The sequence below is a fragment of the Haliotis rubra genome, unplaced genomic scaffold, assembly GCF_003918875.1.
Source record: "Haliotis rubra isolate DU_JTF1 unplaced genomic scaffold, ASM391887v1 Scf14, whole genome shotgun sequence".
In the NCBI taxonomy this organism is placed as follows: Eukaryota; Metazoa; Mollusca; class Gastropoda; order Lepetellida; family Haliotidae; genus Haliotis; species Haliotis rubra.
This window is the reverse complement of record NW_025765336.1, coordinates 2966664-2979305: the sequence shown is the minus strand read 5'-3', so window position 1 is coordinate 2979305 and position 12642 is coordinate 2966664. Positions and strand designations below refer to the sequence as shown.

The 12642-nt window shown below is 39.4% G+C and overlaps 1 protein-coding gene across 3 annotated transcripts in view; it reads right to left on the bottom strand.

The window, feature by feature from the left end:
• The window catches only part of LOC124268730 (xanthine dehydrogenase-like), a 103077-nt gene that overhangs the window by 44036 nt on the left and 46399 nt on the right, over nucleotides 1-12642 (bottom strand). Inside the window, exons 2-17 of one of the 3 annotated variants that reach the window (XM_046703758.1) lie at nucleotides 12194-12333; nucleotides 11626-11795; nucleotides 11260-11420; nucleotides 10303-10379; nucleotides 7527-7609; nucleotides 7155-7362; nucleotides 6573-6652; nucleotides 5905-6054; nucleotides 5250-5352; nucleotides 4260-4408; nucleotides 3477-3587; nucleotides 3190-3256; nucleotides 2451-2551; nucleotides 1825-1983; nucleotides 720-842; nucleotides 413-505 (exon numbers count right to left, since the gene is read on the bottom strand). In XM_046703758.1, coding sequence (XP_046559714.1) covers nucleotides 413-505; nucleotides 720-842; nucleotides 1825-1983; nucleotides 2451-2551; nucleotides 3190-3256; nucleotides 3477-3587; nucleotides 4260-4408; nucleotides 5250-5352; nucleotides 5905-6054; nucleotides 6573-6652; nucleotides 7155-7362; nucleotides 7527-7609; nucleotides 10303-10379; nucleotides 11260-11420; nucleotides 11626-11795; nucleotides 12194-12333 — 1975 coding nt within the window. The remainder of the gene's footprint in view (nucleotides 1-412; nucleotides 506-719; nucleotides 843-1824; nucleotides 1984-2450; nucleotides 2552-3189; nucleotides 3257-3476; nucleotides 3588-4259; nucleotides 4409-5249; nucleotides 5353-5904; nucleotides 6055-6572; nucleotides 6653-7154; nucleotides 7363-7526; nucleotides 7610-10302; nucleotides 10380-11259; nucleotides 11421-11625; nucleotides 11796-12193; nucleotides 12334-12642) is intronic. The other 2 variants (XM_046703759.1, XM_046703757.1) reach the window with 2 other exon arrangements.

The following is a 12642-nucleotide window of genomic DNA, read 5'->3' as shown; positions in this document are numbered from 1 at the left end:
TGTAAATAATCGAACCTGGACCAGACAATCCAGTGATCAACAGCATCGATCTACGCAGTTGGGATACGATGACATGTGTCAACCAAGTTAGCGAGCCTGACCATCCGATTCCGTTAGTCCCCTCTTATGACAAGCATGGGTTACTGAATATCAATTCTATCCCTGGTCACGGTCGACAGACTTAGGTTGCACCAGCAAGTTAATGTATGACCAGCACAGTGGTTCCACGTGTGTGTAATACTTTACGACCAGCATGCTCCATGAAGATACTTTTACTTTTAAGTTGCATATACAAATTCAAATTCAGCAGCAAGTGTGACTGCCAAGTGCTCTTTCGGCCGTTCGGAGACTACAATGTGATATGATCTTGGCCTGACGTAGTAAATACACCAATACTGTATTTATATTTTACCTCCTCAATGTTGGTTGGTGAGTAGCTGAAATTATTGCTGCCCCCCTTTGGTACGTCTGCTGCAGAGATGTACCGTAGGACTCCAGGATAACTCTGTCGAAACAGCATTGCCCGCAATAAGATTTCGGGAAATAATACACGGGGTTTCAGTTACACAGGCATGTTTTGTCAAGTATATCATCTCTATACATACTTCTATGCATGTTTCAATATCACCTGTTTACTTTAACTTATATATGTCTATGGTGTATCGAATTTTATGTATATATTCGCGATTTTTTTATGTTTCCAAGTATATGATGGTTACCAGGGCTGCAGAAGTGTCCACGGTGTCTATTTCGGCGTTACCGACGCTGGTGATGACGAACGACGCGCACAGCTCTTCCTGGACAGGAGGGATGTCGTTAACGAACTTGACCCTTCCGGATGTCTAAAACACACACGAAGCTTCATATAATTGAAAATGCACCTATGCCGAAACTCTTGTACTCAGATACGCTACTAAAATCGTGATTGGAACAAAATTACATTTTTTAATGTTCCCGAAAAATCAATATTATGAGTTAAAAGAAAATCACATTACCGAATGTAAGTTGCAAGGTAATAGTTAACTCAGCAAAACATACTACCTAATGATGTCGGACGGTTGTACAAGTGTTTCGTTGTGATTTAGAACCAAAATATATTGATCCAATACAAAGGATCACAGCAGCGAGATCATACATTTATATGGCATCATATGCAACGTGTTTCTATTACAATTAACCTGTCTAATATGTTTAACTGTTTGCATTTAGGTTTGACTAAGAATATCAGCATGTCGTGCCTTGCCATATTCAGAATATACATTTATTATATGTGGCAGTACTCATCAGAATTGTGTTATCCGTACATGAAGAAAGTTACTTGGAAGACTCGCTGGTTTCATCGTAAGCGGTAAACGTCAAACACCTGTCCTGTCGACATGTTAACGTGTCGTAGTGTGTCATTTTTTCACGAACCTGTGAAGATCCGGCTTCGAATTGATGTTCAGTAACCCATGCTTGTCGTTAAAGGCGACTAACGGGATCGGGTGGTCAGACTTGCTGACTTGGTTGACACAATGCCATGTCATCGTATACCAGTTGCGTAGATTGATAATCATGATGTTGATCACTGGATTGTCTGGTCCAGAATCGAGTATTTACAGACCTGTGCCATCTAGCTGGAATACTACACACTCTAAAACGTGCATAACTTCGGAATTTGCTCCCACAGTTGACACACCGTGATATAACTCGAAAAACCCACCGTCAAACCCACCTCGCTCTATAATCACAATACGCAGAGAATGGATGACGATCGTGAGCTCCCATTGTTTCATGTGGGGTGAACCGTGTGGAATCTGTACAACTCATAAAGCTGTTATTTACCTGTAGGGCTGCATCAGTTTTGATCATAGGTTTAGTCAGGGGATATTCATCTTTACGGGTGTCATATGTCTGAGTGCCTGAAGACACGGGCCGTATCAAGTTGGTGCCTCCACTCTGGAATCTTGCCGCTGCCTTCTCACCACACATGCCGAGCACGCACTGAAATGTATTCATTTTATATCAAGTGATTTTAAACAATGATCTATGACACATATACACAGGACACCTGGTGTCTGCTTAAGAAATGAACACTCACATGGAATACAGAGAGAATGTACAGTTGGCATGTGCAGCATCCACTATTCAATTAGCAGGGCGGAGGGGTAGCCAACTGACTAAAGCGTTGGCTCGTCACGCCGAAGACCCGGATTAGATTCCCCACATGTGAAACCTATTTCTGGTGTCCCCCGCCGTGACATTGTTGGAATATTGCTAAAAGCTGCGAAAACCCCAACTAACTCACTCCACTAACTCACTATAGCAGTTAACTGTCAACCGTAAATTCATCAATATTGCAGCTAATGGTTTTATCTTTGTAATTAGAACAACTAGCCAAAGTTAGAAAAGGTGACATTCGTAGCAATATAATAAAATGTTTCAGTCAGACAACGATGACTGATACTGACCTTATAGAACAGAGACATGGCCAGGCTCTTCCTGTAGGTTGGACTGGACAGGTCAGGGGTAGTGTCGGGGACCAGCTCGGCCGACAGAGTCGCTACAGCTCCTGCAAATGATGAAATGAAAAATATAAAGTTATTTAAGGCACCAAGTTCCCAGCAGGGAATAACTGGCAATCATAAAAGTTACGCCGTTTTGCTACATAATTCATCTCTCCTTGAATGAGCATGACATGTTTCAGTAATCATTACAGAAGCATGGTAGCATAAACTATGGCATAGCTTATAGTATGGAATATGCCTTCTTTCTCAGTTTCTAGGGCTGCGCAATATAACCGGTTTACCGGTATTTACCGGTTCAGACATGAAAACGATACGTATTGCGATACGCAGATCGAAAACCGGTATTTTGACATGCATTCGGAAAACTTCGTAACACTCGGAAATCTTCGGATATTTCCATTTTTAAATTGTTCCTTTCTTTGTTTCATTTGTGCCAAACATTATTTACATTTGTATTTTGTCATGATTAAAAGTTTTTATTAACGCCTAATCAAGCATTGTGATTTTGTTGTGTTTTTACTTTATATATCAAGCATTAACTCGATTATACGTATCTTTTGTTAAAGAAAACTTCTTGCAATATATTGCAATACATATCGCAATATATGCTTTCGCATCGTAATTTATCGCAATGTGAACATTCCTTGCAATACCCACCCCTATCAGTTTCTCTGTCTCTTACCTCTCAGGACTGAAGAGTCACCCAGTTGTTTGCCCTGCAGAAACGCCTCTGTGTTGCTTGCGTGGACCTAGGAAATTAGGAAATTTGTCATTATTGTACGCCATTACGTTAAGGATATCAAAGTAAGAAGCGTAATTTTAATACGGTTATGTGTACAGTATCTTTATCCTTTCACATACAATATGTGTGAAGTCCGTGTTGTATTATGTATTACATCTCGAACATTGTGTAGGCTTTAACATCATACCTAATTGATAATATTTCTAAATTGCAGATCTATGACTCACCAAGGTCTTGCTGACACCACCATAGACCAGGGATGGTTTGGTCTTGACCAGGAAGTTGTTGCTTCTGTCCAGCTGCATCCTGAAGCCTGCTGTTACATAGCTGTGAGCATTCTGGAAGAAGTAAATGGATATGTCAGTGCGTTGTAGTGGTGGTCCGATTAATTGAAATAATCGAAGATTGGTCGCAGTGACTAAACGACCAAGCCATAGATCATTTTTTCTCATAATCGAACACAAACAATTCTGGAACACTTTTTGCATTAACAATATTTTTCACAAGGTTGGTTTTGTCAGTTACATTTCATGAGCACTACAAGCTCGTTCCAAGTCATGATTGAATTTATACAAGACCCCAAGACATTTATGTTCCTAACATATTAGTTATCCTTTCACGATGTGAAATTTGCCCAGAAAACACCCCAAAGAACTACATGGTTTTTTATGGTTTTGTGCATTAACAAAAATAGCCAGGAAAATTCATAAATGACGCTAACCAAATATTTTCGATGATTGATCGGTTGTAATGAAGCAATCATCAATTATGAGATTTTAACCAATTCCCAACACTAGTGCGTTGTCGCCTGTTTCACCCAAGCCCTACATAACATGGTGTCATCTAACATCAGCATAGATTGAAAAGTATGTTCTGTACCTGGCATCCTACGTTGCAAGACATGAACATGAACTTTAATGATGTATTTTGTTTTTTTATTGCCTATTTCGAGCCACTATACAATCACATTATGTACCTGAATCCAAGGGGGCATTGTTTAAACTATGTACCTGGTGTCTCTGAGTAACCTTGAAGGTCTTCACATACACATCTCCAGATGGAAATGTTGGCAGTGTGATAGACAGGATGACCTTGCCCTTCATGTCTAGCGTCAGGAAGTCCATGAGACTGTATGATTTCTCTGTGCCATCACTCGATCCTACACAAAGATAGATGTACATGGTTTGTGACCATCGGGTACTTGAATGCAAACTTAATGATGTTGGCAGAAAGAAGAAAAGATTTGGACATCAAACAAAATATACTTTTCAAGAATGATGAAGTATTTTTTACAACAACTGAAGTCACTGATGAGGAAGACCCACTATGGATTCCTGGAATAGATTTTGGAAACATTTGTCTCTACCAGGCAACACCATCCTCGAGAGACCATGGGTAGACGATTACCAAAATAATGTACAAGAAACAGTAAAATCTATATTGTCGTGTTTCATTACACTTGAATGCCTGAAAATAGTAATCAGAATGTCCAAATCAAATACGGCACCAGTGCATGTTTTACTGTTTCAATTCTATCATAGATCCAGAAATTGTTTTACCTTGGTTGTGCATAGGTCGAACAATACTTCCTCCAAAGAAAGGTGATTTGACTGATTCTAAAATATCCCATCATTTTACATAGTGGCTAACAGATCTTGTATCATTATACTGGACCATAAAGGATACTATTGACAAGCAACAGAGTGGAACCAGAAAAGAAGTTGGGGTTGAAAGAAGTTTGTGCACATTTATTTGTCTGATGATTATCTTTCCATCCAAAACAAAATTAATGATGGCATTCCACAGTTTTTTAAAAAGGATGCTGGACACAGTCACGATGCCAATGATGATTTTGTTGTTGGTACTGAACGGTACTGCAATAAGTGTCAACCAAGCTAAGGGCACAGGCTCAGTTGTTGAAGGGAAGTCTCTATGAACGACCTCACTTTCTCACTTGATTCTCACTTGAATGTCCTGTATATCATAGCCCCATTCCTTACCAATAGTTAGCGTCGCTCCGACTGTCTCGAACATGGTGAAGACATCAGACGGGAACTCAGTTTTGAGGTTCTTCAGCATCAGATTCCCTGCCCAGCTGCCCAACTGAAACACACATTCTACCCGTATTCTAATATGTCAGAAGGTGGACACAAGTCATCGTATCCCAATTACGTAGATCGATGGTCATGCTGTTGATCCCTGGATTGTCTGGTACAGACTCGATTATTTACAGACCGCCGCCACATAGCTGGAATATTGCTGAGTGCGGCGTAAAACTAAACTCACTCACTCATATATCAGAAAAATGAATATCCAATAACTGTCTTCTGCAAACAGAACAGCATTCAGCCTGTCAGCATGTAAGATATTTGTTACATCTGAACTTTTATGAACTGCGTCATAGTAATGCCGTACTGACAACATCACTGTTTCTAAGGATGTGCCTGAAGACGGAAGTTTTTTCAGATTTAATGAAGTTTCAGATTAGTAACAGTGTCCCGAATTATGGGATACAATGCACTGACACAATGTCCTTTTACTTCCTTCGAACAGATATGCACCATATCAACTTCACAGTGACGCTGATTCAGTCATTGAAAATAAGAAAACATTAGAGAAAGTATATATTTATATTTGGTTTCCATTACTTCTCACATTTCTGACTCCAGTGGAAGCAATGAGAGCCACGCCGTTCGCGAAGTCACGGAAGTAAGACAAGCCAGGTTTGGTGCTGTTTTCTGTAAAGACCTCTATCAGATTGGTCAGGGTGATGCTGGAACCAAACGTTACATTGGAGGTGTCCACCTGGTGATAATAATATCAAGTTATGTCATAATGTGTGGTAAAAGAGAAGAATCATAATTTGATTACAGATTTCTAGACACTCGTTTAGTTTTCTATGTCTGGAACATGTATACAGCAATAGGTTGTAAATTTGAAAATGTCCGCTCATGGTTTTACTCATTAAAGCTCGAAACATCACAACTCATATTGTCTTATAAATCGGAGCTTTTTCTGATACATTGTAATCAAATACAATCTATATATAATATATTTATTGGCATATCGTCACAGTTTTCAAAGTTGGGGCATCATCAAAACGAAGCAGTGAAAAATCATTCAAGTCCACAAACTCCATTTTGAAGCACATTTGAAAGGATCAGATTGTGACAGGTGGCTCTGATCTTGAGTTCTGTTTAGCCAACAATACACCACCTCGATCACGATCTGATCACGAAGTGGGCATCTATAGAGACAGAAAGAAACATGTATGGTTTTGTTTTATAACATTTTTCTGTTGTCATGTATACATTTGAACATACTGAAATGTCATAGAAATCCTGGATGCCACGAAGGTCAATGAGGACGTCACTTGTCCATGGACCGATCTCCTTATACACGCCTGAAAGAATCATCAGTAAATTACTTCAATAATATGAATGATCACACCTGGAGTAATGTTCAATACTTAACAAAAAGTAATCCAAATATATATGTTCATCATTATTCCTGATTATATGTATTAAATAGTCCTTTCAACTATGTAAAATACCCAGAGCCCATTGGCCGTAAAAAAATCGTTTCAAAAGCTAAGTTAATATCACTCTTTTCATTATAACTAACTTGTCGCAGAATTTCTCTCACTCTGTAGTGGGGACTTTAATATGGCTTATCCTACAATTCGAATCGGACTCAAAACAACAATTTTAAGTGCAAGATTATACTGTAAGGGATTAAATGTTTGAGATAAACCTGATACGGTTCTATGTTGAGTACCTGGATAATTCATCCGAAGAAGTTCATATGAATAAATTACGGATTATTATATAGGCCACCTTGTGAAAAATAGATTTGTGCATACAAGACACGTTTTAAATGTTAGCAGGGAAACACAATGTGCATACCATATCCAGAATTCCCAAAGACGAGTCTGTAGTTGTCTGCTTGGTGTTGGCCGAGGAGGGCGTAGAGCTGCTGCGTGGTGGTTGGTTTGTACCACTGTGACCCCTGCAGCACAATGTGGAGGGGCACCTGCTCCGGGTCAGTCTGTCTCTCAGATGAACAGCGTCCTGTGCACGTCTTTCCGGTCTTCTTGCAAATCTTGTCCAGTTCCTGAATAACATCATGTTCCTCAATGAAATGTCACCTTAATGTCATACGAAATCTGCAGCACTGTATATTACCCATTACAAATCTGAAACGGCAACCAAAAGATCCTCCCATCGTCCATCAAGGTGCCCATTATCAGGACACGTGCACATTCAACACCGTTTTACCTCTATGTCAATGGTGCCTCCAGGAAGATTTGGTGCAGCGTTAGCAGCAAAGGACTTCATCGCGTCCAGGATTGGTCTGTAGCCTGCAAGATATGGTCAGTGTGCATATATTCGCTCATAACATGTATTCACAGTATCGCTGAAAATCAGATATATTACATGAAACAGAACTTATCAAAGTTAATATCATAATTACCCTGTGGAACAAATGATAATGAGGGTCGGTTCAAGGTCATATCTTGGGAACATCATGTTTGACCTTATCACTCATGTCCTACTTAAGGTTTATCTCGTCTTCTACGCATACATGTTTGCTAATGGTCAATCGGCTCGGAAACAATCAATAAAAGGGTTCGGATTTCAATGTTTCTTCAACAATACAGTGGAGGGTAGTTTAAATATTTCGGTCCAAATATTTCTTTTGTTGCTGACTCATCATCATTGATAAACGCTTTTAGGCTCATGGTGAAACTGCTCTGTAATCTCTGTTCAATTAAATATTTATTGTTCGATTTCGACCAGTTTATTTCCTGTTGACGTGTACGTCAATATAAGTTGTATGCTTCTCTCGAGGGTAGCAGTGTCACCCAAACCGTTAGGCGAGGGATGACACGGCTATAAAAAGGCGTACATCAGACCGTATTACTCGAGGGAGAAGCATACAAAGTATTTATCTTACCGACATGTTCACTGTATAAGATATCATTATATTTTATTTTGAAGATCGCTCCAGGCTATATGACATGTCAACAAAATAGCGTCTGTTTCTCGCCTGTTTTTTTTTAAATCAGTGACACATATTCTGACAAGCTAAAAAATGCTATAAAAATGGTTAAGTATGTTTAACTTGAGTGTGCAAACGGTTCAATGTATAAAATATAGTATAATTAAATCCGTGAAAGTCGGTAAATGTGTACATAGTGAACCCCAAAACAGCTAATCGAACGGTTTTCGAACTCAGTGCACTGCATGCGTCATATTATGACGTCATACGATTGATAGCGATACAGCTTGTCGGGGGAGAGTGTGGGGTTACCGTGGCAGCGGGTAATATTTTCTCCTGGGAGGGGTGACACGGAAACCTGTTAAAGCGAAATTGACCAATGAAATTAGTATTTTACACGAAGGAAAGATAATACGTGCTGGAAATGCAAACGCCTGTGTAATACATCTGTTCAAGTGCACACATAACATTGATAACACTTAATATCAGGTATTATCATGGCGTGGTAATCTGTTTATAGACAAGGTTACGAGATAACCTGTGCAATAGGAAACTGCCACTCTAGGCCAGGTAGATAGCCTTTAGTGTTTCCTTGTCATGTCACGTCATTCCTTAACAACGACATCAAACAGTCATATACTCTTGTGTTTATGTTTGGTGTTATATTTATGCTGTGAATAAGGGTAACATGTACTCTACATTCTGATCTCATATTATCTAGAGTTATCAGATCAGGATAGTTCGCATACCCGTATGAGCGTGCATGTGACTTGCTATCTGTCCTTGGAAGCTTTTTTTGCTAAAATGTTTATGCTGACGCAATTGTAAACTGTTTATCATGTGCAGATCACGCGGTCACACAATAACCGATCAAGAACACCGAGTGTTCGAAACTTCATATTTGGCGACTTGTGACAGTTGTTGAGAGTTTCACAGTAGTAAAATCTGTTGTCTAAAATGTAACAAAACTAAGAGTTCCTGGTCTCATGTTATTGATTCACTAATACTGTTGTTATATAAGTCTAACAATTCGAATTCGTTTTTACTTATTCAACACGAAATGTTCAACAACATTTTGATATTCGTGAGGCAATAAAAGCAATTAATCTTTCATGACGGTAGGGCAGAACACGCTACACATCTTAGGCAGTAAATTGATCATTAGTGTTCGGATGTATTTCCACGTTGAAAGTTTCATATTTCCGAACAAATTAGCAATGTTTCTAATGAGAAATCAGCGTTTGCTCAGTTAATCCTACAATTCTTCTATTTTTCTACATGTACACTCAGCTCGTTTTTCTCTCGGACCTCAACACAATCTTGTTTCGTTAGAGGGATATCAAACGAGATTTTTGTCATATTTGCATTGATAATCCCGTGAGATGTAAGTGTACTCTATGTGTTCAGCATGTAAGTGTACAATCTATGTGTATGTATTGTATATATATGTATGTGTCTATATACATATATACTATATATATCTATATCTATCTATCTATCTATCTCGGCGTCGAGCTCGGAGAGTCCTTGGATGGGTGACCGTGTTTGGCAGCTTGACTCCTGAGAGTTTCTAGGACTTGAGTCCTGCCCCACAACGAAGCACATGTGACACATGTGGTCTCATAGGCAATGTTTGTTCAAAATTGTCTCTGTTCACCCAGCAGGAAAATGGGTACCCGGTGGAAAAAGTCATATGACTATAACCTTCTAGCGCCTAACAGGCAGCTTGGGTTATCCGGGGTAATAACACTATGAGCATACCTAGTGTGGACTATCTATATCTATCCATCTATCTATCTATCTATCTACACTATATATATATATATATATATATATATATATATATATATATATATATATAGTGTATACATAGTATATCCAGTACTTAAATTTACATAAGCTGATGCAGCGATGACATGTAAAATGTGTTGTGCTATATATTTTAACTCAACATATTACAACTAACAACATCCCGTCAATGACAAATAATGTAAATAAACACTGGAACCATCTTTGTAAAGAGATTATAACAATGAATAGGATCCAACCGACCTGTACACCGGCAGACAGTCGTGTCAAAGGCATTTTCTACTTCCTGCATGGTGGGTTTGGGGGTCCTCTTCAGTAACCTAAAACAGGAGCATTGTACTGTGTGGATTAGTAGTTCGTGAGTAAGGTTTTCAGTAATATTCTAGCAATTTCGGGAAACACAAGAAGTGGGCTCTCCACCTTGTACCCATGTGAGAAATCGAACCCAGGTCTTCAGCGAAGTAAGCAGGCTCTTTAACCGCTGGGCTACCCACCACCCTGTGGAATAACCGGTGTTATCGATCACTCAGTATTACATTTTTGATAAATGTAATATTATCGATTTCATATCTCTTTGCTGATCGCATGTGGAACAGTATAGAGATCGTGGAAGGTCTGTGTGTGCTGCTACTTAATTACGTAATAACTGTCAATGAGTGAAAACGTTTTGATTGAATTAATTATCTTGTGGAGTGTAGGCTCTGATGTACCTACGTACATCCGTATCCGTGCCAACTCGTGGTATATAATGTTTTTGACGAATCCGATCTTGACATGATACTGTACACATTTTAAATAATGTTGGTGATTCATTATGAGTTTTGAATACAATTTCCACATTTACGTACCCTTTACACCATATTGAATATGTTCCTGTAGATAGTTAAGGCTGGATATTCTTTTGCACTAAAGTTTTGTATTTAAGATACGTGTTGACAGTATTGGTGGTCGTGTTTCAAGTGTATGTTGCAAACCTTCCATAAACACATTAAAAACCATCTACTGTTCATCTTGAAGACATTTTCCATACATATTCATGACCTTCCATACATATCTTGAAGACTTGACCTACCTTGGCAACAGTAGCCACACTGAGAGCCAATGTGACCTTCCATACATATCATGGAATATCTCCCCAATACATATTCATGACCTGAGTGGAGCCATTGTGAACTTCCATAGATATCTTGAATGTCTTACCCATACATATTCATGACCTGGGCGGGGCTACAGAAGCCACACTGAGAGCCATTGTACTGTGCCAGACGGTCTTGTATCGGGTGTAGGCCATCCCTGGGGTTGCCCAGACCCTCGATGGTTGTCACTTGCATGCCGTCACACGTGTACAGGGGAACCAAACACTAAAGGAAATCAGATACGTTATATATGTTAAAGACTGCTGAATATGCCCCCAGAAGCATTACCTTAACAGTTATGATCGCCTTGATAATTGTACATATATAGAATCGAATGTCGTGGGTCTCTCATTTGGATTGTCATAGTTTCATCTAAATGCAATGATGTAATCTATCAGTACAGTGATCCAGTGACGTATTAAGCTCCTACCGAGTTGACTGTGTAGGTCTGCACGGCCTTTGTGATGGGATCATACAGTGTGGTAGTGACGAGGCACACGCCACACCCTCCCTCTATACACATCGCCTTGGTGCCATAGGACACACCCTGGGACCTCATGAACTCATTCAGGGAGAGGGCCGCGGCATACTCGTTGCCAACTGAAATCAGAAAAAACATTCTCGAACGTTAAACAGATACAACATTTAAAGGAAACTGGTCAATGTGTCATTGCTGTGTGTTCTTGGACTACAATATTGCATGTCAAAAGTAACAGTAACTGTTGTTACTGGAACGAAGAAGGCGGTTCCACCATCGTTAACTTTATGACAGAGGATACATCTTAACAATTCGATCAAATGCCTATGTATGAAGTGTTCAGCTCGCCAGTCATATGGTGATCAGGGATTCTTGTGCATAGGAATTAACATAACATTAGTTAAGTACAGTTAGTTATATATGTATTTTGTATTTCAGTTTTATGCTGGTGACCGATTGGTTGAAGATACAGAAGTCTGCCTATTTTATGGACACTATACATGTATTCGCAGTCATGTACCTGTGTAGGAAGTTCTATTTATGGTGAAGGTGACAGTGGACTTGAGAGGACCTGTGGCCTTGAACTTGAAGAAGTGACCACAGTTTTCACAAGTTGAAGCATAGACGCCATCCTTCAGCGCGCCGTTGGTGGGGGCGTGGCTATGGAAGAAAGCGATACTGTATATATATATTAAAAATCAGACCAAACCAGTAAACCAAATCTGTTTTTGCAAGGTCTAATGAAATGTGGGATAAACTGGGGTTTATCGTGTCAGATCGTCAGCTTGGTAAACAACATTAATTCCATAAACCAAAACAGATCAATCGTTTAGGTTACAGTGAATCAAATATACTGATACAAAATGAAACAAGTGAACCTCCTGGACATGCAACCTTGATACAGAATTCATCGCCGATCATACCTGGTCCTGCACACAGGACACTCCAGATCAATCGTTTAAGTTACAG